This window comes from Cavia porcellus, unplaced genomic scaffold, assembly GCF_034190915.1.
Source record: "Cavia porcellus strain 051 isolate PalLab524CR breed Dunkin Hartley unplaced genomic scaffold, mCavPor4.1 scaffold_37, whole genome shotgun sequence".
Classification (NCBI taxonomy): Eukaryota; Metazoa; Chordata; class Mammalia; order Rodentia; family Caviidae; genus Cavia; species Cavia porcellus.
The window spans coordinates 4,318,114-4,346,096 of NW_026947520.1; the positions used below are offsets into that span (position 1 = coordinate 4,318,114).

A 27,983-nucleotide genomic window follows, 5' to 3' on the forward strand; every position below is an offset into this window, starting at 1 on the left:
TGTCTTTCATCCTCCGAGACAATGGACCCTTTGGATGGGCATTTGTGTTTGGCACCTAGCCTGACACATCTGAAGCATTTACATGTTTGCTGCATTAAAATTTTCAAAGTGCAGCAAAGTCTAAATGTATACACTGTTTTCTAGCATTTTAACTTGTTGTTTTTAAGGAGGACATAGATTTGTTTCACAACAAAAAGAAAGGTGATATCACAGAGGAAGGCCAAACTGTGGACCCCAGTGCATGACCCCACTTCCTTGGCGATAGGTCCAAACAGAACTCTGAAGGCTCAGGTCACCAGGCACCTTGGTCTGGTGACAGTTGGTCTTTACAGACAGTTGGCTCAAGACAGTGAACAGGGAGGAGGTTATGGTGCTTTCCCAGGACACGAGACCCCAGCCTCAGGATCCCGCATAGGTAGACAATGTGGAAATGGCTGAAAAAATGGTTCACTCATCCCAGAGCCTTCAGGATGATTTCGGGCAAATGCCAAATGACAAGGGCATTAAAGGACAGGGCTCACTGTCCCCAGCCTTCTGGCACCCAGAGGCAGGAGAGAGATGAGGACAGGTGTCACTAGACTCAGCCACAAGCCACTCAGACTCACTGAGTCCAGCAGACTAACATTAAGGCCTGACCATCACTGTGAATCCCCCTACACAATTCCTGCCCTAAGTCAAGTGAGACTGGGTCTGACATGCCCTGAGGGCAGATCCTCATGGGCAGGTGCAGGTGCTGGGAGGATGCAAGCCTGGGCCACTGTCAGGTTCCCACCCAAGACCGGGCTGGCGGAGCAGAAGGGCAGCACCCCTGTCTAATCCACAGTCTCCAGATTCCTCTTCTGTCTTCCTGGGTCGAAATATGGGACAGAGCTGTCTGTCTTACAGACATATATTATTATCTGTGTTCACAAAGAAAAACCAATGTTGTCTCAGAGCCTTAGAGCCTCTGGCTTCCTGCCAGAAGCTGTGCTCTGCCTCAGCAGAGTGGCATATAGGACACCAGTCTAGAGGTGGTCACAAAGCTATGTGTTCCATAGCCTTGCAGCAGACTCTGGGACCTACAACAGGTGATGGCTCAGGCACAAAGTGTGTGTACAGACAGGAATATAGAGACTCTCAGATGATAGAGAGTATCTTTGGGTCAGTGCTACACTGTAGTTAACTGTCAGCATTTGCATGAAACTCTAGCCAGGGTTACTGATCCTCTGATTATCCATGGAAATTTTAAAAATGTTTTCTAAGGAAAGTAGAAAAAGAAACAGTTATGTACAGATATGTTTCACTGCAGTACACTGACAGCTCTGAACCCAGCAAACAATGTCATGAGGCTGGTGATATGCACATCACCACCTCAATAAGGCCGAAGTTTCTACAAATGCTGGAGGTAAAATATGGAAATACTTTAACAACAAAAACAGTTGAAATAAAATATCCTGAATATGCACTTAATATACCAAATATAAACTAGGCCTGGTGGCTCTTGTGTGGAGCCCAGCACTTGAGACACTAAGGAAGGAGAATTGTTTGAGACCACTCTGGGTTATAATGTGACCTCAAAGCCAGCCTGAACTTCATAGCAACATGTTTCCTCAAAAAGATAAATATATCAAATCTAATAAATGTAATAGTGTACTAGTGATGGCCTTGTGACATTAGTATGACTATCATATTTATACTGACCTGTAGTCTACTAGGAAAACCTAAGATACAGCCCACTTCACAATAAAATATCACAGTTTATCAAATGGAGTACACTAGTGAGTATTTGTTGTTCATCATTGGTATTTGGTGGTGATGGAGCAGTACTTGCTGCTGCTCTCCACAGAAAAATGACTATTGCTGCAGTAACAGGAATCTGCATGAATCACTGCAATATGTCCTTAACTCTTTGGGGAAGAGACCCACTAAAGGAGGCACTGCACTAATGAGAATTAGTAATTTTAGTCTTTTGAATACTTTAAAAACTGACTTCAGTAGTAGTTGAACTACTTCCCTAGATTTTCACCAACAAGATTAAATAGTTCCTTTTCTCCTGTAGTCTCCTGAATGTTCTTTAGATCTTATGGTGATTAGTTCTCTCTGCAATGAAATGATGTCCCTATTTGCATTTCTTTATTGTGCAAAAATGCTCAATAGTTCTTCAGGTATTTCTTGGCAATTTGTACATATTCTGAAAAATGTGCCTTCCTTTCACATTCCTATTGGTTTTACATGTTAGCTGTCAGGGATTAATAGGCAAAATTTCTCTCATTCTGTAGTTTATTTCTTCATCCTTTTGGTTTGACTTTTTGTGGCTTCTATGTTTATGCAGGAGGATTAATATCTTATACAGTCCTTTTTGCTTGTTTTGTTACCCCATCTTATTTTCTACACAAAACAGCAGCAATAGTATTAAAAAAATATTTTTTAATACCTCTACATTCAGAACATGGAATGCCTGGCTCTTTCATGTTTCACTATGTTTTACTCCAATAGAGGCATATTTGAGACTGCTGCACAAATTACCAAAAAAAGTACACTTCCTGAATAAAAGAAAAATCACTATTTGCAGTAGTGATTCTTTTACACTATCATGCATTTATATTCTTGACCTCAATGTACTTGTTTCCTTAAACTTCAAATGCAGGCATAAAAACAACTGTTTCACAATCTGCTAAACCATCTAGCAATTACCTCCCAAAGTCAGCTTTAAAGCCATTATCATCCCATCTCATTCTCTCCTGATGCTTGAACTAAAGAAATCATCTTTAGCCTAATCTTTATAGGTAACTCCTTACCAATGCAATTATTTAAATACAAAATGATCAAAAATTGCATACTTTTTGTTAGTTTTTATAAAATAACAAGGAATATAAAAGTGACAATTCTACTGTATTCAATACAAGAATGAATGTGTTAAATTGACAACTGCCCAAATGATGCTCATGATGGTCACTGCAAAAACAAATGTGTTTCCCAAGTGATTCTCTGGGATAACTGCTACATGGCCAACCGATAAAAGGACAACTACTGATGTGCAATTGTGAGTATTAAAAAATGTTGATGCTGGCGATGAAAAGGAGGAGATCTAAAGCATTAAGCAACATCTGCAGAACTTGAAGATATATTTTGAGACAAGCCACTCTAATTGTGTAGGTTAGACTCAAATTCCTCTTCAACTAATTTAAACTCACTGAGGTGCTAGGATTACAAGCATGCATCAATAGGACCAGCAAGACTTACTTTCATGGTAAAATGAGAAAGTGCATGTATTCAGGATAAATGTCTTATGGATTCAGTATTCTATTATTAGCTATAATACAAACTCCAAATATTCCCATTAATGCTAAGAAGAAATATGCTGCAGGGAATCTGGCCACATGGTGTAGTGCATAGAGGCCGACAATGTACTTCACAGTGTCTTTTACTTTGTGAAATGTATCAGGTTCTATAAGTACAAAATAGATATAGTTTTAGTGGTGGTTACATAAGAGGTGAGGAATTTATTTTACCAAGGATAATTGAGACTTGGGCAAGCTCTCTTCACTGGCTTAGGGGTATTTAATGCAATGTTCACTTGTGTCTTCATGACACCACTGTTTTTAACAACATAATTCCTAAGCAGATTTTGTATTCAACAACACTGCATTAAACATGTTACAAATTACATGAATGTTAAAATGGAAGTGAAAACCACAGGCGACAGGAAACCAACTGGGACTCGTGGCCCACTGTATGTGTTTAAATATAATCAGTACACACCACAAACATCATGCACTGGTGCTTATAAATAAAGTGATATGCCATTGTATAAATTCACAATTCAGTAAAAGAGAACACAATCTGAAACTTAATTTAGCAAATTTACTTTTTACTGTGTTGACAGCTCAAAATTTAGGTTTCCCTTCATGCCATTACTTCAGTATTTTAGGAAAAAAACAGTAATAATTACAAAATATATAATGCATTCACAGCATCAAGGAATAAAATAAAGGCATTTGCATGATACATCCCAATAACAACATTTTCCCCAAAAACAACTCCATAGGAAAGAAAAACTGATTTCAAAGTATGGTTACTCATAAATCATGCCAAATTTTATAATTTCTGGAGATACTGATATATATATATATATATATTGTGATGTGCTATTGGAGACAAGTTATGATTCTGTCAGTATGGCACAATCAGAAATTCACAGTAGTATGGTTTACATTTGGTACATGTGGGGAAACATTACTAGCAAATAAAGATGTAATATAAACATAACAAGTAAAATTCTGATGGTTAGAAAAACAAAGGTTTACTTAAATGACAAATATTGGCTCCACTGAGAAACAAAATCAGGCAACATAATTTATATGGTATAATATCCAGTGATGTTAGGAAATCAGCAGATGTCTTGTCACAACTTGGAAAACATAACATTCATTAATGTACAAGTTATGTGAAAAGAACACAACTTTGTCAAAAACACATACTCCAAGCCTCTACAAATGTATACCTTAATGCCAAATATTGCCTCAACTTCAGAAACATCATTTATGAAAGAGAAAATGAAGCATGTGCATCAAAAGATTAAAACAATGCCATGTTAAAATTACAATTCCCAAAAAAACTAGAGACTAGACTAATATCACTCTGAACAATGAATAATAGTATTGCTCAATTTTATATCATAATGCTACAGAATTAGCATTGGGTTTCTTAGTGTCACTTCTTCAGAGTATCTGTGCATTACATTATGCATTATATTATTTGTTTAAATAAATAGGTTAGAAATTCTTCCCATGTGTGAATCTCTATGTGTATATCTATCCTTTCTGTGTTATGAGGGAAAACAGATCAAAATAAGACAACAAAACAAATTCCTAGAAAATCCTGATATGAAAGAGACATATAAGAACACAATATTAGGTGATATACACTACTTGCTATGCTTTCTCTTGTTATTTTCAATTGAGTTGTCTACATCATCAGGGACTATACAAGTAAGCATAACATTATATAGCTATTTTTATAAAAATGCAACTTTGAAGATGTTGTAGGATGTGAAAGCAGTTAATAATCAAACCTGATGTAGAACCCGTGGTTTCCTGCCAAGACCAGCAAGTCAAGCCAATAATGATCAGAAGGGATGAAGAAGGTCACTACATAGTGCTTAGGGGAAAACTCCAAGAGGAAGAGAAAACTATCTAAAATTTACATGCACCAAACTCCAGAGCACCCAATTATATAAAGCAAGTACTAACAAAAATGAAAAATCAAATTAGTAGTAACACAATTCTAACAGGAGATCTTAACACACCACTGACACCAATGGACAGATCAACCAGACAGAAAATGAGCAAAGAAATAAAAGAACTGAATCACACCTATGAATAAATGGACTTAATAGACATATACAGAGTATTCTACCCAACAACAACAGAATACACATTCTTCTCAGTATTACATGGGTCATTCTCTAAAATAGCCCATATGTTAATTCACAGAGCATATTTAAATAAATGCTAAAGCGTTGAAAGTATCCCTTGCATGCTACGAGACCATACCACTATGAAATTAGAAATTAATGATAAAAGATACTGCAAAAATCCCACAAACACACGGAAACAGAATAACACTCTTGAGTAATCAGTGAGTCACAGGGGAAATTAAAGAATAAATTAAACAATACCTACAAACAAATGGAAACACAGATACAACCTACCAGAATCTGTGTGATGCAATGAAAGCTGTCCTCTGAGGAAAATTTATTGCACGAGTTCCCACATTAGGAAAACAGAAAGAATACAAATAAATAACCTGATGTTATACCCCAAACATCTAGAAAAAGAAGAGCAAGTCAAGCCCAAAGCCAAAAGAAAAGAAGAAATTATAAAAATCAAAGCAGAAATCAATGCAATAGAGACTAAAGAAACAATCCAAAAAACCAATGAATCAAAGACCTGGTTCTTTGAAAGAATAAATAAAATCGAAAAGCCCCTAGCCAACCTTATTTTAAAAATGTAAGAAAAAGTTCAAATACAAGCAATAAGGAATAAAAGAGGTGAAATTACTACAGACCCTATTGAAATACAGAAGACCATCAAACCTATTTCGAAAACTTCTACTCTCAAAGTTTTATAACACAGAGGAAATAGACAGATTCCTAAAGCATATGAAGTACCACAGCTAGGTCATGAAGATGTAAAACTACTGAATAACCCAAATTCAATTAATGAAATTGAAAACATAATAAAATAATTACCTACAAAGAAGAGCCCAGGCCCAGACGGATTCGCTGAAGAATTCTACAAGAAATATAAAGAAGACCTAATGCCAACACTCTGCAAACTCTTCAATGAAATGGAAAGGGAAGCAATCCTTCATAAATCATTCCAAGAAGCAAATATTACTCTAGTACAAAAACCAGAGGAGGACCCAAGTGAGAAAGAGAACTACAGACCAATCTGCCTAATGAAGGAGGATGCAAAAATCCTCAATAAAATTTTGGCAGATAGGATGCAGCAAATCAACAAGATCATATATCATGATGAAGGGGGAGTCATCCCAGGCATGCAGAGATTGTTTAATATATGTAAATCAATAAATGTAATACACCATATCAATAGAGACAAAAGTTATAATCACATGGTCATTACTATAGATGCAGAAAAGGCTTTTGATAAGGTCCAACATTCATTTATGATAAGAGCCTTGCAGAAAATTGGAATAGATGGTCCTTACCTCAATATAATTAAGGCCGGCAATGACAAAACAACAGCCAGTACCATACTAAATGGTCAAAAATTGAGGGCCTTTACTTTAAAATCAGGCACAAGACAAGAATGTCCCTTATCACAGCTCCTATTTAATATACTACTGGAAATACTGGGCAGAGCAATTAGACAAGAGAGAAATAAAAGGCTTAAATATAGGAAAAGAAGAAGTTAAATTATCATTATTTGCAGATGACATGATTCTTTATATAGAAGATCCCCAAAGCTCTATTGAAAGACTCCTAGATATAATAAATTCAGTAATGTAGCTGGATAGAATCAATACTCAAAAATCAATAGCATTCCTATACACTAACAACAAAGTCACAGAGACAGAAATAAGAGAGGCCACACCCTTCACACTAGCAACCAAAAAATGAAATATTTAGGAATTACTCTCACAAAAGAAGTGAAAACCTATACAGGGAAAATTATAACACACTGAAAAATGAAATTGAAGATGATCTCAGAAAATGGAAAGACATCCCTTGCTCATGGATACGAAGAATAAATATTGTGAAAATGGCCATTCTCCCAAAACTGTTATACAGATTCAATGCAATCCAAATAAAAATACCATCAACATACCTCATAGAACTTGAGAATTCATCCCTAAAATTCATCTGGGATGAGAAGAAACCCAGAATAGCAAGGACAGTGAGAAGCAGCAAAAGCAAGACAGGAGGTTCCACAATCCCTGACTTGAAGTTATACTACAAAGCAACTGTAGTACAATCAACATGGTACTGGAATTGAAACAGAGCCAAAGATCAGTGGAATTGATGAGAAGATACAACCACCACTACAAACACACTCAAATACCTTATCTTTGATAAATGGGCCAAACATGTTCACTGGAAGAATGACATTCTGTTTAATAAATGGTGGTGAAAAACTGGCTCTCCATATGCCTAAAACTAAAACTAGACCCATGCCTATCACCATGTACTAAAATAAAATCTAAATGGATCAAACATCTAAATATTAAAACAGAAACACTAAATCTATGGGAAGACAAATTGGGTAAAAACCTTGAAGACATAGGGGTAGGTAGAGAATTGATGAACACGACTCAAACCGCATGGGAAATGCTTCCCAGAATCAATAACTGGGATCACCTCTTATAAAAAAGTTTCTGCACATCAAAAGAAATCTCCAGTATAGTGAAAAGAAAACCCACAAACTAGGAAAAAGTCTTAGTGAACTGCTCCTCAGACAGAGGACTTCTGTCTATAACATATAAAGTATTTTTAAAAATGAGACCACCAAAATTCAAAGACCCAATCCAAAAATGAGCATCTGAGATGAATAAACAATTTTGAGATGAAGAAATATAAATGACAAATAAATACATGAAAAAATGTTCACCATAAATGGTCATTAGAGAAATGTAAATTAGAACCACACTGAGATTTTATCTCACTTCTGAAAGAATGGCCGAGATCAAGAAAACTGCCAACAACACATATTAGAGATGCTGTTGGGAAAAAGGAACTCTTCTGCACTGTTTGTGGGAGTGTAGACTGGTGCAACCATTGTGGAGGTCAGTCTGGAGATTTCTCAGAAAGCTGGGCCTGGAAGCACCTTTTGACCCAGCTATTCTACTTCTAGGCATATTCACAGAAGAACTGAAAGCATCATTCCACAGTGATATATGTGCACCCATTTTTATAGCAGCACAGTTTGTAATAGCCAGATCTTGGAAACAACCTAAGTGTCCATCAACTGAGTAATGGATAAAAAAGTTATGGTGTTTTTATACAATGGAGTACTACTCAGCTATAAAGAATGATCACATTGACATATAAATAAATAGATGCAGATTGAGACCATACTCATATGTGAAATAAATCAAACTCACATGTATAAATATTGAATATAATCCCTAGTATAAGAAATGATAATACATAGAAGTATGTGGTAATCATGATACCTAATCATATTGGTTTGAATCCATATAATGTTTTCACTCATTATTAAGTGCAATGCAATCCCGATAAAAATACCATCAACATACCTCATAGAACTTGAGAAATCATCCCTAAAATTCATCTGGGATGAGAAGAAACCTAGAATAGCAAGGACAGTTAGAAGCAGCAAAAGCAAGGCAGGAGGTACCACAATCCCTGACTTGAAGTTACACTACAAAGCAACTGTAGTACAATCAACATGGTATTAAGTGCAATGGTTTTACCCTGGGTTTTTCGATTTTAGTATTGGTGATAGTACGAATAGCTATTCTGAAGAAAATAACACATCATAAAAGCTGGTGCTGATTTAATATCATCTTCTTTGGAACTCCCATCAAGCTGTTATACATGTTACCACTGGTTTTAACATGTTGTATCTTAATATATTTTACTGTATGTGATAGTATAAATAAAATTTTTCACAGGCAAAGAGATAATATAGAAATTGTTGTCCATTTTCTGTTAACTGGCTCCAAAACTCTGTAATTCTTTCATTCTCTTGAATGGCTTCACACTGTCTTGATATGATTGATTCTATAGTATACGACATTATATTCAAACAACTCAAGGAAAGAGGCACTATGGTGAAAATATTATGTTAGATTATCTGGTGGTGAAACAAAATGCTTTAATTGTACAGTTGTGACCTGTGTTGTTCTATGACAATGTCTCTTTTATCTCGATCTCCAACCTTTTAATAAAATTATTGTATGTTTTATTATTTTTTTCAAGTAAAATAAAACCAAATTAAAAAATATCGGGATATATTATAGTAACTTTTTTTGTTTTCCTATTAACCTGATTTTAACCCCAGTATTGCTCTCCCCATCTTGTTCTGCCTGATTTTACTGTATTCTATTTTGTTTGATAGTATCGAGTTTGAGGGTATAGGCAACCACTTTGTAGGCAATAAGATTTACTATGATGCCCATTAGGGTTTGAATATTATCTTCTTTTCAAATCCTGTAAGGTCTCCAGTGTAGTTTTTATTGGTCTTGTTCTGTACTGTTTTGATCAATTCTATTATACCTGATGATATAGCAACTTTTTTTAAAAATAGCAAGAGGCACAATGGTAACCATTTTTGATCACCTGATATTCTATTTTTGCATCAAGTACTATGCCCATCCTTATGTTCTAACCAACTCTGTTTTTTTTTTAACTCACTTTAGGTTTTATTCTCTTCAAAAAACAGTAATAAGAACTATGGGAGTAAAAAAAAAAAACCTCAAAAGTGTAAATGTAATTTTGAAGAAGAGAGGAAAGGAAGGTAGTCTAAGAGATATAAGTGCCTGTTTCAGTGTGTAGGAAGGAAAACCATATTACTGAGCTTTGTTGGTTCATTGAATGCAACTGTCTGGACTCTCGCTGTAGGAATGTTCACTTTATATGCTTTAATTTTATAATTTGGACAACTGTTTCTAAGAAGACAATATGTAACCTATTAACTAGTGATTTCTTACTGTATTTTTTCTTGAAATTCTGTATGATTTGTACCCTTTTACTGCTTTGTTTTTATGTTCTTTTTTTCTCTTTAAATAAAAAAAAATAAACCTGGAATTTATATCTTGTATTTATTTTTTGGTACTGGGGATCAAAGTGATGACCTCACACTTGCCAGGCAGGTGCTTAAGCCACTGAGCTAAATCCCCAGCCCCCCAATATATATGTTTCACATCTTATTATCTTCAGAGTAGTGGCCTCTACTCTTGGACTTGATACCAGCAAGCATACCAAATGTGAATAAAATCAGTCAAGGCCAAATAACATTCAAACAAACCTGATTCCAATAAGATCAGTTATAGTACGACAATGTAAGTAATACAGGGTTTCAGTTTTAGTTAATTGGAAATTAAGGACAGTTACCATCATGGTATAACCTGCTATTTTGGGTTACCTCTCTGTGCCCTCAAATCTAATATGAGTAGACAGACCAGAACAAAATATAATCAAACTAAACAGCGCAACAGAACTACTGTAGCTTTTAAATCCTGATACACTTTTAACAATGTCCTCTGCCTTCTTTTTTTAGGCAATTCCTCACCTTTTTCCTTCTCAGGATACTATTATTCACTGTTCAGAGTGATATTAGTTTAGTCTCTTATGTTCAGTTTCAGCATACATAAAAATAAAGAGGTCTACTATGAAGAGAATGAGACACATTATGGTAATCATTATCAACTTCCCCAACATCAGTCTTGAACATCAAAAAAGCCATTATCATCCTGTAATTATTTGATTAGTTCTATAATGTTCAGTATATATTCAATGCTTCTGAAGATGGGAACAACTATTTGGAAGAAAACTAGAGACATTAAGATAGAAAATGAACATCTCAGTGGACTTGCTTTGAAATCTGTTTCCTTAACTTGTTTCCTTATGAACTGTTGTGTTTTGTCATGTTTAACTTTACCGTCTTTAAGATAAAAAACAAGTTTGTAGAACAGATAAGCATATTAATAAGTTTTTTGATCACTGAGGTAAATTGTTCACAGCGTCATTATTTGAATATCACTTTGTATGCTTTAATTTTGTAACTTGAACAATTACCTCTAAGATGACAATATGTAATTAATCAATTAGTGATTTCTTATTGTTTATTTTTCAGAAATTTTGTATTATTTCTACACTTTTTGGATTTTTTCTTTAAATAAAAATTCACCAAAAATATGAAAATTAAGTTTTAAAAACAAAATGTTAAGTACATAGACACTATCCATACTTGAAAGTGAAAAGCCCATTTCAGTTTACCATGTTTAATTACAAGATGCCATGTCGAAGCACAAAGACACATTAAAAAATCTAAAGAGGTATAAGTGATTAACTGAAACCCATATAAAATGTGTACTTGAGTAGAGCTCCACTTCAGATTTGTCATTTCTGGAAAATTCATGAAGAAATATTGACATCAAACTTCTGTATCAATTATTTCTTCAGGTCTACTTGGAATTTTTAAAATAAACTTAGATCTAAACTATCCGAAGAGTGCTGCTTTTTCTATGTATTTAACAACAAACATGGATTGCCATATGTTCCACACTGTTAATACACATAGGATCCAGTGAGCTCTTTCAGATATGTAACAATGATCATGTGTGCTGAGAGTATTCCCATAACACATAGGATTTATCTCTTGTGTGAGTTTCTTCAGGTATTTCACTTACAATTTGGATGCTGAAAGTGTCTCCACTTGCTTATGTAGTGAGTGATTAATCCCAGTGTGAATTGTTTCATCTGTTTTGCAATGACTGTATGTGGTAAAAGTTTTGCCACATTGTTATATGCATAAGGTTTCTCGACTAGTGTGGAGTCATTGATGTATTTTACAAATTCCATGTGTGCTTAAAGCTTTCTCACATTCTTCACATAAACAGGGTTTCTCAACAGTGTAAATCTTTTCATGTATTGGACAATGAGCATTTCTGCTGAAACCTTTCCCACATTCCTTAGATATATAAGTTTTCTGGCCAGTGTGACGTTTTTCATGCATTATGCAATATGTAATTGTGGTCAAAAAATTCTTAGGATGCTTATATACACTGGTTTTATCTTGAATACGAACTTTTATGTTGCTTACCATGTCCATGTTGGGTTAAAACTTTCCCAAATTGCTTACATACATAGGGTTTCTGGCCAGTGTGAATTCTTTCATGTTCCTTACACTGTCCATGTGTGATAAAAGCTTTCCCACATTGCTTACATACATAGGGTTTCTCTCTAGTGTGAATTCTTTCATGTTTCTTACAATTTCCCCGTGTGTTAAAAGCTTTCCCACATTGCTTACATACATATGGTTTCTCGCCAGTGTGAATTCTTTCATGTTCCTTACACTGTCCATGTGTGTTAAAATCTTTCCCACATTGCTTACATACATAGGGTTTCACTCCAGTGTGAATTCTTTCATGAACCTTACAATATGCACGTGTGTTAAAAGTTTTCCCACATTGCTTACATACATAGGGTTTCTCTCCAGTGTGAATTCTTTCATGTATTTTACAACTTGCCTGTGTGTTAAAAGCTTTGCCACATTGCTTACATACATAGGGTTTCTCTCCAGTGTGAATTCTTTCATGTTTCTTACAATCTCCCCATGTGTTGAAAGCTTTCCCACATTCCTTACATACATAGGGTTTCTCTCCAGTGTGAATTCTTTCATGTTTCTTACAATCTCCCCTTGTGTTAAAAGCTTTCCCACATTGCTTACATACATAGGGTTTCTCTCCAGTGTGAATTATTTCATGTGCCTTACATTGTCCATGTGTGATAAAAGCTTTCCCACATTGCTTACATACATAGGGTTTCTCACCAGTGTGAATTCTTTCATGTTGCTTACAATAGTTATGTTGCGTAAAAGCTTTCCCACATTGCTTACATACATATGGTTTCTCGCCAGTGTGAATTCTTTCATGTTCCTTACACTGTCCATGTGTGATAAAAGCTTTCCCACATTGCTTACATACATAGGGTTTCTCTCCAGTGTGAATTCTTTCATGTATTTTACAACTTGCCTGTGTGTTAAAAGCTTTGCCACATTGCTTACATACATAGGGTTTCTCTCCAGTGTGAATTCTTTCATGCTTCTTACAATTTCCATGTGTGATAAAAGCTTTTCCACATTGCTTACATACATAGGGTTTCTCTCCAGTGTGAATTCTTTCATGTTTCTTACAATCTCCCCGTGTGTTAAAAGCTTTGCCACATTGCTTACATACATAGGGTTTCTCTCCAGTATGAATTATTTCATGTGCCTTACAATGTCCTTGTGTGATAAAAGCTTTCCCACACAGCTTACATACATAGGGTTTCTCTCCAGTATGACTTCTTTCATGTTTCTTACAATTTCCCCGTGTGTTAAAAGCTTTCCCACATTGCTTACATATATATGGTTTGACTCCAGTGTGAATTCTTTCATGTTGCTTACAATGGTCATGTCGGGTAAAAGCTTTCCCACATTGCTTACATACATATGGTTTCTCTCCAGTGTGAATTATTTCATGTGCCTTAAAATGTCCATGTGTAATAAAAGCTTTCCCACATTGCTTACATATATATGGTTTCTCGCCAGTGTGAATTCTTTCATGTTTCTTAAAATATCCCCATGTGTTAAAAGCCTTCCCACATTTCTTACATACATAGGGTTTCTCTCCAGTGTGAATTATGTCATGTTGCTTACAATGTCCAGATTTGCTGAACCCTTTTCCACATTGCTGACATACATAGGATTTCTCTCCACTGCAATATTTTTCATGATTCTGAATATTGTGGTGTGTTTCTGCTTCTTTCACATTCACATTACCTTCTGCAGTACAAGGGAATACTTCTTTACACTGATTCCAAGATGTACGTCCATAGGATTTCCCTAGCTTGTCATTTCTGTAAAAAAAAAAAGCACATATCAGATTGATAACCATATTACTAAGTTTTTATTGGAGATTTGAACAAAACTGTTTGCAGTCTCGCTCTCTGAATCCCCACTTCATATGTTTCACTTTTGTATTTCATTAACTATTTCTATGAGTAGCATATGTAATCATTGTCTTTAGATTTCTTCCTGTTTATTTTCACTTTGAAAGTGGTATCATTTCTACTTATTTTGTTTTTTTAGTCTTTTCTTACATTAAATTAAAAAAAAAGAAACACTCACAGTGAAATGGGTCTCAGTTTTATGACTGCATTAATGTCAAGTTCTGTTTTTAATGCCTTCTAAGAAATTCTGACCATGAAGTAACAGAATGGCCTTATAAGACATGTTGAAAACAACCATTCCCAAAAGACTGGCACACATTTGGAAATCTTAAAATTTGGTACGTTTTGAAATGCAGAATCTTTAGCTTCACTTTCGGCATGGGTACATATGTGTATCACATACAGATCAATCTGATTATGTTTCCCCATCACAATCTCCCTTCTGTCCTTAACCTGCAGTTCCCTTTTCCATATGGTCAGTCTTACTTTTCTCTATTAACTCTTTCATTTCATTCCACAATTTATATTTTGGTTTCTCATCTAAAAGGTAACCTGTGAACTTTTAGGTTTTTTTTTTTTTTTTTTTTTTTTTTTGTCTTTTTTTTGTCTTTTTAGTTTTTTATCGGTACCAGGGATCGAACTCACGACTGCCTGCTTGCAAGGCAGGCGCTTATGCCGCTGAGCTAAATCCCCAGCCCCGAACTTTTAGGTTTTATAGCTGAGCTATTTCACCGAATTGATGGGAGAAAGAACCACCTATTTCTTATGGCAAATGACATTATATTATTTATTTTTTGACATTATATAAGACATTTTTTTCTTTTCCATGCTGGGAATGAACAACAGCTATTAGCATAAAATCTATAGCTTTTAAAATGTGTTTTAAGAGATTTTCACTGATCATTAAGCCGTGAAGTTTGAACTTGAATTTGCCATTCTGCAAAATCTGATTCCTAGTGTGCTGGATTTACAAGAATGCACAATCACAGAGAGTTGATTAACATTTTCCTTCTCCACAAATCCAGTGATAGATAGCTAAGCTTCTTCAAGGCCTAATCTATTATAACTTGATTTGCTTTGTAAATGAGTAAGCATGTACCAGTATTTTATGTGCATCTTGAATTTTAAAAAATATATTCAGGACAAGTATGAGGGGGTCAATTTATAGAGACAACTGCACACTGATATTCAGAATGAGTGCACTTAACATTCTACCAGCCTTCTAAGAATTTTAGTCAGAATGGCTGATTCTTTAGAGCATGGCTTGGAAACACAAGAACTCCATTTTATTTCAAATTCTATTGCAATCTTAGTAATGTTTAGATGAGGAATGTGTTGTATTCACATGTATATATGGGTAGAAAAACTGAAGGGAGAATGTCATAACTCCTTATACGTCTTCGGAGAATATTACTGACAATAAATTGAATGGTGCCTCATTTCTTTGGCGGTATTTTTCTGCTGACTCACTAATTACTCAGGAACATTCCTTCTCCTTATGAGTGTGAATTACCTTAAGTATCTCCAGTAAATTTTGCATTCTTTTTCAGCTTCCTGGATCTCCCCAAGTCCTCCTGAATTGTAGATATAGAAATACCAGGGCTCATTAGAATAATACATACAAATTAATAGATTTTGTTTAGAGTTATGATATAATGTGTCCAGGTCTGAGGTATTTTTAAAAATATGTTCACATTGTGTTTAATGAAACAGCACTGATGAGTGACATACAACATTCTGACAGCATGAGTGACAAAAGTAATTTGTCCTTACCTGTTGCAGCCATGTTCCTAAAGGTTTCGCCCATCACATCTCTGTAGAGGTTCTTTTGGGATGGACTCAGCAAAGTCCACTCCTCATGGCTGAAGTTCACAACCACATCCTCAAAGGTCACCACCTCCTAAAGGACGACACATATATTTCTCACACAAAGGTTGAGACACCAGGTTTGGGATATCTTAAATTCTCTCCTACAAATCTGAATCAAAAGCAAAGTGTGGTGGTATATATCTGTAATGCCAGCACTCAAAAGGCTGAGGCAGGATGGTTTCAGTGAGTTCAGGGCAATTCTAGGCTCCATAGGGTATTCAAATCCAGCTGACATACATATAGAAAGCTTGTCTCAATAAAACAAAACAAAACTAAACAAATACAACCAAACAAAACAGCTGAATGAAGACTGATGTCTTCAAATTTAAATCCATGTCTTTGTCAATAATTTTGTATATATACACACGTTTTTGAAGACAGCAAATTTGATGATAGATTGCAACTCACTGCTATCGTAACAGTGAAATAGGAGCACTGATTCTTGTGCTGAGTCACTGCAAGATTCCCTGTGTACTATCTCTAATGCAGAGCTCACAGTGAGAAGCCTGCAGGACCAGCATCCACAAAGCACAGAGACAGATAAATATCCCATCAATCAACTGAGAAACCAAGCAAGCACCTCCCTTCCCTGGTAAGTGGTGGCAGTGTGGCAGACTGTGGCCCATCCAGGGGGCAAACCAGCAGCAGCTCCTGAGATCCATGCCATGCTGGATTTAGGACACTTGGAAGGCAAGCAACCACCACTTCTCCCCCGTAAGCAGTGGTGGTCTGGCAGAATGTGGCCCTTCCAGGGGGAGAACCAGCAGCAGCTCCTGAGATCCACGCCAGCTGTGAAACCAAACAACCAGCCTGTCTCCCTATAAGCAATAGTGAACCTACTGATGCACGGCCTAGAATCAGACATCCCACTTCCCTACCCCTCTTCTCCTGTCACCCCCTGTTAGCAAATGGGGAACAGAAATCTGAGCATCTCCTGGGAAGCAGACCATAACAAATAAGGCGAACTTCCTTCTACTATCTCTTCAAAGGCAAATATTTTTATTACTGTTTTACTCTATTCTGATTAATGGTATTTCTCTATTCAAAATTCTACTTTGATAAGTACTATAATGTTCTGTATTTCATCTCATTTTGATATATGTGTTTGAAAGAGCAACTATTATAAAGATAATAAAATATACTGTGATACCTATTACTGTCATTGCAGTAACCTGTTGTGAAGTTGTATACCAATTTCACTGTATGATCTTAGTTGGCCTTATTCTGCCTTGTTCTGTTTATGTTACCACTTTCAAAATTTGAAAAAAGGAAAAAAATCTCAGCAATCACCTTGATAGGCTGCAGAGAATGTCTCTTCAAATCTCATTTAGGCTAGTGAGTACTTTGTTCTTAATATACTTCAGCAGCGTTTTGAAACACGAATTTGGTTTCATAGAACAAAACATAAATAACCTCCAATATGGAACACAAATAATAACTCAAATGTTAGTGGAAAATGCTGTTTTTTAAAAATATAAGTATATAAAATGGAACCAGGCCAAAGCTGTAATATATAGCTCACTGTCACCAAGCGATCACTTTCAATTTAGATATAAGTAATATATCTTGTGAGGCTGGTGAAGGACTTCTTCCTTGAATTTGGGACTATCCTAAGTTACAGAGCTGTCTAAAGTAGAGAAACCCTGACTGAGACACCCCACAGACAAAGTGAAACTTGAAAAGAGACTGCATAAGACACCTTTAGTTTGTTTTTAAAAATTATAGCCATACAATATGGAAAAATTCCAACAATACTCAACACTTTAGGAGAAACAATGTGGATATCTTCCATACAACAAAGAGAAAGTTGGGTATTTAGCTCAGTGGCATGAACACCTGCCTGGAAAGCATAGGGCATGAGTTTGATCCTTGGTACAAAAAGAATCCAAATTTTACCTGCATGACACTGGGGCATAATTAGAGATAATCCAAGTTAGATTTTAAGTATGGAACACAAAATTCATGGGTTGACAGGGATGTGAAATAGTGATTTTTGCCAGAGCTGGTGTTGATCACCTCAATGAAGCAATCAGAACCCAACTTTAACTTCACGCTTACTCTAAGATCTACCTGAATTTCAGTGAAGACCCTCTCAGTTGTATGTCCTGCTATAAGCTTCCTGAATCCTGTCAGTCACTTGCACATCCTTTCCACACTCCTCTGTTCCATCCTCATCAGGAAACCCTTCATGCCTAACTATTGATATCACTGCAAAATTTCTGTTTAAAGCTTCTCCTTTACACCACTTACTAAATTTCATTGCAGAGCATTTCCATATTTAAACTGTCTATGAATAAGCAAGCCACTAAATCAGCTCTTAATTCAGAGATGACACACCTATTCCTTTCCATTCAGAAGAATATCACGTGTATATGTCCTTGCAAATGCCTAAATTTCAGCATTTTTTGATGAGAATTTAACAGATAGCCCTTTCTGGAATTTGTCCTTCACAAAATTTTACCCTGTCCTTGATAACACTTTCATATTTGCTTTATCTTTCTCAGACTTCAAAACTCTATGGCTGTGCTCACAAACTTAGTCTGTGAGCAAGGGTGCCACCTAAATAATTAAATATGTTCAGAAATTATTTTGCACTGATCTGTATAATACACAGGAGTTCATGTGTTGTTTGGGAAGCCTTTTTCCACTGAGGCACACTACTACACTTCTCTGAATTCTCAGGACCTTTGCCACTACCTGTCATGAGGATGGAAATATGAGAACATACTATAAATTGAGGAGATCACTATGAATACAAAAAAGCCCAAGTTTAAGTTGAGCCATTGTGGCTATGAAGCCCTGCATTACAGACACTAATAAACTCCAGACATTCTAGATCTGCTACTCTGAGGAAAGTGAGATTAGACCTAGCTCATTACTGTTCTACAAGCCACAAATCATCATAGTCAGAGTCATCCCAAGCTTCTTCCAATGCCTAAGATGGTGGATTTTCCAGGCCAGCAGTGAATTTTAAAGATGATACTTGAGTCTGCTGCTGTCATAGTGAAGCCATGGTTCTGGGGACCCCAAATCACCCTTGCCAACAGCAAAAGGCAAAAGGGACAGGGAATGACCCATGGCCAATGCTGGAGGACCTCAGGAGCTGAAGCTAACTAAATACCTGAAGCTCCAGACACAGGAATTACTTCTAAATACTTGTAACTGGTTTCGCCCAATCCACCCTATCTCTGGGCTCCCATCCACAACCTCACCATTCCATGGCTCCAGGATCTCTCAGGTTCTTTGCTAATCAGGCCACAGGACATCGAAAGTACTAAATGAGATGCAATAAGCGTTTTGCTACCAGTATTGTACTCAGAAAAGATAAATCATGCTGAGACACCAGAAGAGACAAAAGTCACAGCCAGGAATGGCCTGAAAATTGGACAGTTCATATAGCCTGCCCCTTCATCACTGATTGACTCCTGCTCTACAGCTCTCCTTCTGAGTCAAGAATCAACAGGGAAAGAAACCCCTCCCTGCAAGAGAGGATCTCAAATGATAGACTGTAGTGCAGAGACTTCTGGAGCTGCCGTTCTTCTACAGTGGTGATCTCAGCTTGACCAGAGGAGTGTTTGTACTGAAGATCTTTACCTCAGGCTTTTAATTTTCAAATCCATTCTATTTCACTGAAAAAAGAACACTTGTAGATACCATAACCAAAATTACAAATCATTTCAGTTTCAGAAAACAAAAGTAGCACTTAAAGTCAGGGATTAAATTAAATTAAATTAAATTTCAACTAAAATTAAATTTCAAATTAAAATTAAATTTAAAAACATGTCAATCAGGGGGCAACACTGGTATATACACTGAACACTGTAATCCCCAGATCATTCACCCACAGCACAAGACATCTGTAATCAATTATCCAAACAGTACTGTTACAGGCACCTGAGTTATTTAAATAGTATTGGCATAAGGCAGGACTAGGTCCTCCAAGGAGTCCATGCAGGAGAGGAGATACTGTGCAACTATGGGGAAGGCTGACACCTCATGCTATGGGCCAAGTCTCAAGACAAATGATAAGCAAATTCATCCATACATAAAAGACTGATATTCTAAATAGTCCCATAGCACTCTGAGGAGGTCAGGAATCATTCAAAGAAAAGTATGCTTATCCTAAAAACTGACATTTTAAATATTTCCTATCATCCTGACGAACTCAGGAGTCACCCTACTAAAACCCTAAGGGAAAAGACACTGCTGCCTAAGAATGCCTGCTTTCTTTGTGACTCCCTTTCCCCTTTTTTCCCAAGTTAATCAACTTTACATGAACTTATAATCTTAGGGGCTACCATAGCTCTGTCCCGTCTTATGGCCATCTGGATTGTGAGTTCTGATTTTTCCCCACCTTAAACTCATCTCACCACATGATTTTACTCTATAAATGTCCCTAGAAGGACAGCGTTTGGCATCCCACTCAGGACCCCTTCTCTCTCTCAGGTAGCTTTCTTTCTCTCAATAAGTATATTGTGCTCTTAATTTCTATTGTTCCTAAAATTCATTCTTTGACTTTAGAGAACACAAACTCATACCAGACATATTAGACCAGGAGATTCTTACTCTATAGGAGTATCATTATAAATTTTTCTCTTTCCTGAAGTCAGATAAATCAGTAGTAGTTTGTATTCTACAATGTTGATCTCACATTTCCAGGGATGCTTGCCCTGAAGGGCTTTATCCCTGACTTTAAGTGCTACTTTTGTTTTCTGAAACTGAAATGATTTGTAATTTTGGTTATAGTATCTACAATGCATTAAGGAAATGACTAACAGTATTTCTTATGAATGGTTTACTACCAGCAATAGAGGAAGACAGGTGGCAAAAATTCATTATTCTGATTTCTTCCTTGAAACTGAAGGATGTACTTGAAAGAGTTTTGCCCTACAAACAATTACAGTAGTTCAAGGTGGAAGAAGGCAAAATCAGGGATGCTTACTCATATGGCCACTTCCTCTTTTTCCTTGATTACAACTTCCTCTTTCTTTCCCAGGGCCCTAACGAAAATTCCCATCAGCTCCTTGCATGACATCAATGTCCCCTCCAAGCACCATGTCCACTCAAAAGTCACATATACCTCTGTCGTACTCTAGAAAAATGCCTTCGTTATTTTTGTATCATAGCAAAACCTGTAACTTGGCCTTACTGTATATGTGTTTTTCCTTCCCCCTCTGGATGACCTAATTAATATGTTAATCAATGCTCTCCTGTGTAAAGAACTGTAAATACCTAATTGATATGTTAACCATTGTTGCCCTCTACAAATCACACATGTGATGCTAAGATAAGCTAACAGAAATTGTTAATCACTGCTAGACTTCTAGGCTCTGCTGAGGAAAACAGGATTTCTTATTATCTAAACTTGCTTGTTTACAGGAAAACTTGCTTGTCACCCAAATCTTGCTCTTCCCATAAAATGTAAGGCACCCATGTTTCTGTTTTGTAGTGCACCACACCCCATCCCCCTCCTTGCATTGTGTGACCAGCAGCTGTGTGTTGATGTACAAGATAAAAGCCCTGACTTATTTCTGTCAGGTGCCCAGTCTCCAAATTGGCTCCCAGAGACTCCTTGCCAGGTCTGGCCTACAATAAAACCTTTACTCCCTAAATTTTAATTTCTTGCTTCCTTGGATTTTATTCCAGGGTCTGAGTTATCACAACCACAAAACCCCATAGTTAGTCCAGGGAGAGGGGAGCCAAACCCTTGGTTGCTGTTGGCTCCTCTCCACATTGTTTGAATAAAAGGCCACTTTTACATTTCTTATATTCTGCTTCTCTATTGTGCTAATTTACCTCCTCAGTAACCTCAGTAATCTAACCCACTTTAAACCTATCTCACTGTTGTAACTTAGTTCTAACCGATCTGCCTCCTTCCTGTTCTATATGCACCATTTCAATAGAGATTAAATTTCCATCTCCAGTAAAGACTTAAGTTTCAGCTCCTTGTAAATCTCCCTCCCCTCCCCATTCTTAGGTTGTCTTCATTTCCCATAAAAGCTTTAAGTTTCAGTTTCTTGTATTCCCCCCCTTCAGCCTATCTGCAATACAATGTACTGTCCCTAAGAAATGTTTAACTATAAGAAAGTTATCAAACTGGGTCAAAGTTCACAACATTCCTGTGGTTTTCAGCTTTAAAACCCAATCTTTTTAGCTGTAAGGCACACAATCTCCAAATTGGCTCCCTGAGATTGCATCACCTGGCCTGGCCTAAAATAAAGTATTTGCTCCCCAAATTTTAATTTCTTGCTTCCTTGGGAAATATGCTGTGGTCTGAGCTATCACACTCACCACATGATTTTATTGTATAAAATCAGAGTCCTTTGCTACTGGCTCAGAATTCCTCCTGTTTTTCTCAGACAGAAGCTTTCTGATACAATTTTTGGTGTAGTAAAGAAGAGAATATAAAGTCAAAATGGCCTTTATTCTAAGACCATGGAGAGAACCCCATGAACACTGGGGGTCTGGCTTTCTTTTCTGGAAATGTGTGGGCAGCACACATAAAGTTTTTGACTTGGGTGCTGCTTAAATTTGGCATTGCCAATATGCAAGTACCTGATTGAGATGCTTTTCTGGCCACAGGTAGGTTGAATAAGGGAGAGGAAAGTGACTTCAAGGTAAAAGTCCTCTGGTTCCACCTCCCACTTTCAAAATATCCTATTTAGAGCAAAATACTTTCATTTTCTTTCTCTCAATATATATATTCTGCCTTTCAACTCTGTTGTTCCTAAAATTCATTCTTGCATTTTAGAGAACACAAACTCATACCAGACATAGAAGGTCAGGAATTTCATTTCTCTATATCATGGTATGGTTGCCTCTCTTTCTAACTAACTCAGCGGCCTGTAAATTTAAGAATTGTTTATCAATTTGATTTGGAGTAACTGTAGTAAATAAAATGTTCTTAATGAATATAGGGAAATATATCATTAAATTGAAAAAATGATTATCACAGTTTTTCCACCTAGCACCAGCCAACATTTTCAACTTTCAAATATGTGGGAAAACAAAAAATAAAAACAACTCAGAAAATAGCAATCCTATAAGGGACAGTATATCATTCACTGTAATTGTCATGTTATCTGCAGGTTTTTCATATACAACAAAAGAAATATTGAGCCTATTAAATACCAAGTATCCATTTCAATAAATGTGCTCACAGCACTGCATCGTTGACAACTGTGATTTTTTTCTGTATGAGGGATTGAACTCATGACCTTGTGCTCTCCAGGCAGCTCCTTGTATACCTCAGCTCAATCCCCAGACCCAACAAATTTAGATACTAAATATGACTATTAACAATGTTTAATTTGTCATTGACATATTTAGTTATAAATTTTATAAGCCTACATTTTCACAAATGAAATTATTTTCTTTTCCTGTGGTTTAAATTACTTTTTTTTTTAGGTACCAGGGATCAAAGATACAACCTAGCACTTTCCAGGCAGGCGTTTCTGCCTCCTGAGCTAAATCCCTGGCCTGTATTAATGAATATTTCAGTTTATTCATTCAAATAGAACTGTGATTTTAGCAAAGGATGTCAAGGTAGACAGAAATTGATATACAATCAGAGAGGAACTGGAACCTCAAATAGTCAATGCAAAATACTAAATACAACAATCACTGTTACAGGCACAGCTGAAGAAAGCCTGACCTGAAGGTGAAGATGCAGTGACTAGGTCTACATGCTCCTGAAGAGAAAAACAACAGCTTGAAATGTACCACAGTTACCACCACCCCCTCCAGGAAGTCCTGAAAGGCATCAATTAACATACTCAATGACCAGAACAACTGGACTATTGTTCCCACAAAATGCCTTGGCTCTTTCCACATACCTTTTCTGGCTGACTTTTTCCTTGTTGAATAACATTAGTTAAGCAGCTATAAGCTTATAGGTTGATTGTAGTCTGAGACCCACACTGTAATCACATTGTGACTTTCCTGTATAAATGATCCCTGACAATAGGTCTATGGCCAAAACACCAAAGACCACTCCTGATAATTCAGGGCTATAGGTCTCTCTTTTTTTCTAAGAAAATTTTTGAAATTCTTTTGGTTTATGACTTCATTTGTCAATGTTGTGAGCCATTAAACTTGATGTATTTGATATCAAACATGGCAGGATTATATTTCTCTTATCTCAATTTAAATATGAAATGTCTGCAAAAGGCATTGTTCCAAAGCCAGAATTTCAAGCTGCTTGTTTGCCCTGAGTTTAAAATTTCAATGAGCTTTTAGAAGTCCTCAGTCTAATGAACTGCATATGTATTGGAGGAAGGAGGTCACTGTTGTCCTGTAGCACAATAGGTGCCATTCCTAAGTATGTGTTTGTCACTGACTCCTGGATGCCACTACATGGCCTTCTTTCCTCTGCAGCATCAATCAATAATTCCCATTTTACATAAGTCAAATTTCACTCAGCTCTATTATTGTTTGTTTTCAATAGTCTTTCTGTCTAATTGGTTGTTTTTTTTTTTTTTTTCATTTTAGTTTTTTGATTTAAAGACATGGTCTCACTTTGGAGTTCTGGGCAGCCTTGCACTCACTATGTAGGTTAGCCTGTCTTTGAATACAGGGCCATTCTCCTGTTTCAGCTTCTTCATTGCTGGGGAAAAGAGGTGGGCATTATAGCACATGGCATTTGTCTTTTTCTTCTCTCCTTTTCACTACTATTCTTTCATTTCAGGGGCACTGTCATTTAATCCTGAGGTTTGCTTGTGTCAGTAAGGTTTCTGCAGCTCGAGGTGATTTTGTGAACAATAATATAGGAAGCCAAGCAACCCAATTGAGAAATGTGGAATTTCATCAGCTGGGCTCAGCACCACTTGTATACAGAAACCCTAACCCCATTTCAGGATCTAAACAAGAGGCTCTGAACTGGAATGTTAGAGATGTTTTAAAGATAGAATCACAAAAAGATCCTGTTGGAAATCATTTAGCTAGAATCTTATACTAATTTTTGGATGACAACTGTATTCTGCTTCTTTTGTTGAGCAGGTTAATTTTTTTCTTTGGGTACAGCTCATTTTGCTTTTCTCCTGGGACTAATACCCTCAGTGATTTTCCATTTTTCTGAGTGAAATACAAGGGCACTAGTTAAATGCAAAGCTCAAGATGGCATCTATTAAGCCAACCTACAACACAGCTAAGTTACAAGTCTCAATATTTTTTAGGGTAAAAACACACATATCTATAATCCCACACTCAAGACGCTGAGATAAGAGTGCTGCTTTGAGGTTAGGGCAATTCTGTGCTCCATAAAGGGTTCAAATATAGCTCATATACATAGAGAAAACTTGTCTCAATAAAACAAAACTAAACTAAACAAATAAAACCAAACAAAACAGCTGAATGGAGACTGATTTCTTCAAATCTTAATTCCACATCTTGGGGATTAATTTTTGTATATACACATTTTTTGAGACAGCAAATTTAATGCTATATTGCAACTCACAGCTAATATAACAGCCAAATAGGAGCACTGATTCTTATGCTGTTTCACTGCAAGAGTCCCTGTGCACTGTCTCTAAAGCAGAGCTCATAGTGAAAGCCTGCAGGACCAGCATCCATAACACAGAGGTAGACAAATATCTCATCAATCACTTTGATGTACTAACAATGATATCTCTTCAAATCTCATTTAGGCCACTGAGTCATTTGTTCTTAATATACTTAAGCAGAATTTTGATATTTAAATTTAGATTCATAGAACAAAACATAAATAACATCAAATACAATACATAAATAATAACTCATGTTTATTGAAAACTGCTGTATGTAAAAAATGTATAAACAATGAAACCAGGTACAAGTTTCAAATTATAGCTCAGTGTCACCAAGTGATCACCAAGTGATCACTCTCCATTCAGATATAAGAAATATATCTTGGGAGGCTGATGCAGCAGGAGACCTTCCTAGAGTTGGGGCTAGCCTAAGTTACAGAGCTGTCTGAAATATAGAAACCCTGACTGAGACACCCCAAATACAATGTGAAACTTGAAAAGTGACTGCATAAGATACTTTTGGTTTGCTTTAAAAATTATATCCATACAATATAGAAAAATTCCATAATATTCAACATTTTCTGAGGAACAATGTTGATATCATACATAGTATACAGAAAAAACTTTCAGAGCTGGGTATTTAACTCAGCAGCATGAACACCTACCTAGCAAGCTTGAGATCATGAGTTCGATCCCTGTTAAAAAAATTCAAATTTCACCTTCATGACACTGGGTCATAATTAGAGATAATCAAAACTAGATCTCAAGTGAAGAACAAATAATTCATGGGTTGACAAGGATGTGGAATAGTGATTCTCACCAGAGCTGGTGTTATCCCCCTCAAGGAAGGAATCATAAGCCAACTTTAACTTCATGCTTACCCTAAGAACTACCTGACTTTCAGGGAAGACCCTCTCTGTTGTATGTCCTGCTATTGGCACACTGTGTCCTGCTAGTCACTTCCACATCCTTTCCAAGCTTGTCTGATCCACCCTAAGCAGAAAACCATTCATGGCATAACTACTGATATCCCTGCACAATTTCAATTTAGGGAATCTCTTTACATGAATTAGTAAAGTCCATTACAGAGCATTTTCATATTTAAACAATGTATATGATCAACCAAGCTAGTAAATCACCTCTTAATTCAGATATGACACCCATATTCCTTTCCATTCAGAAGGATATCACATGTACATATATGTTTATGCAAATGACTAAATTTAGGCATTTTTCAAGGAGAATTTAACAGGCAGCCCTTTCTGGAATTTGTCTTTAGTAAACACACTTTTCCCTGCCCTTGATGACACATTTATATCTGCTTCATTTTCTCAAAATTTAAACCTCTATGCATGTTCTCCCAAACATCGTCTATGAGCACATGTGTCACATCAAGTATGTTCAGAAATTCTTTGCATTGTTCTGTATAATACACAGGAGTTCATCCGGTGTTTGGGGAGCATTCCTCCACTGAGGCACATCACTACACATCTTTGAATTCTCAGAACCTTTGCCTCCACCTTTCATGAGCATGGAAATATGAGAACATAGTATAAATTTAGACAATCACAAAATACATAAATGCATAAGTTTAAGGAGAGCAGTTGTGGCTATGAGGTCCTGCAGCACAGACATTTATAAACTTCTGGCTTTCAGATCTGTTGTTGACAGGAATGAGAGCAGAGACCTAGCTTATTACAGCTGCACCCAGCTTGAAACCACTTCGGAATCAGGGTCTCCTCATACCCTGTCCTGGGTCCAGACTGTTAGAGGAGCAAGGGCAGCAGGCGATTTCAAAAATGGCATTGTGGCCTGGTGGTATCACAGTGGCAATAGCGTTCAAGGGACCCAGAAATATCCTGACCCCAGCTAGAGGTAAAAGGGACACAGGATGACTCCCTTCTAGCACAAGAGGACCTCAGGGTCTGAGGCTAAGAACACAGGCTCTAGACAGCACAGCAGCTTCTCACCACTGGTTTTTTTTTTTTTTTTTTTTTTTGGTCTTTTTCCTTTTCATCGGTACTGGGGATCAAACTCATGACTGCCTGCTTTCAAGGCAGGTGCTTATGCAGCTGAGCTAAACCCCCAATCCCTTCTCATCACTTCTAACTGGTCTCATCCAGATTCCACCCCATTTCACTGCTCCCATCCCATAACATCACCATTGCGTAGTTTGGAGGTCTCCCAGGTTCTTTCTAAGCAGTCCACGGAGAACAGAAGCAAAAAACAGTTGTCTAGCAAACATCTAGCGCTCCCTTTTTTGCCCTGGCCTTGCAATTGATGCCATGACACCGGAAGAGACCGCCTACGTTGGCCCTCCTGATTGGACAGTTCTTACAGCCCGCCTCTTCATCACTGATTGGCTCCTGCTCAAAATCAACGAACCTATGAATTTGAAGCTTAGCTAAAGGAATGCCCCTACTGTTTAACAA

General features: G+C 36.7%; 1 protein-coding gene across 1 annotated transcript; it reads right to left on the minus strand.

Moving 5' to 3' along the window:
- Window positions 1-3,531: 3,531 nt before the first annotated feature.
- LOC134474728 (zinc finger protein 431-like) lies at window positions 3,532-27,845 on the minus strand. Its single transcript, XM_063243251.1, has 4 exons — window positions 27,714-27,845; window positions 15,953-16,079; window positions 15,693-15,753; window positions 3,532-14,086 (listed from the first exon to the last, which is right to left on the minus strand). The coding sequence occupies exons 1-4, from the start codon at window positions 27,714-27,716 to the stop codon at window positions 12,259-12,261; spliced, it is 2,019 nt and encodes a 672-aa protein (XP_063099321.1). The 5' UTR covers window positions 27,717-27,845; the 3' UTR covers window positions 3,532-12,258.
- Window positions 27,846-27,983: the final 138 nt, after the last annotated feature.

Coding starts and splice junctions, on each gene's coding strand:
- LOC134474728 (XM_063243251.1), bottom strand. Junction 15,754..15,952: donor TAGGAACATGGCTGCAACAG/GTAAGGACAAAT, acceptor TCTACAATTCAG/GAGGACTTGGGGAGATCCAG. Junction 14,087..15,692: donor ATTTACTGGAGATACTTAAG/GTAATTCACACT, acceptor TTTTTTTTACAG/AAATGACAAGCTAGGGAAAT.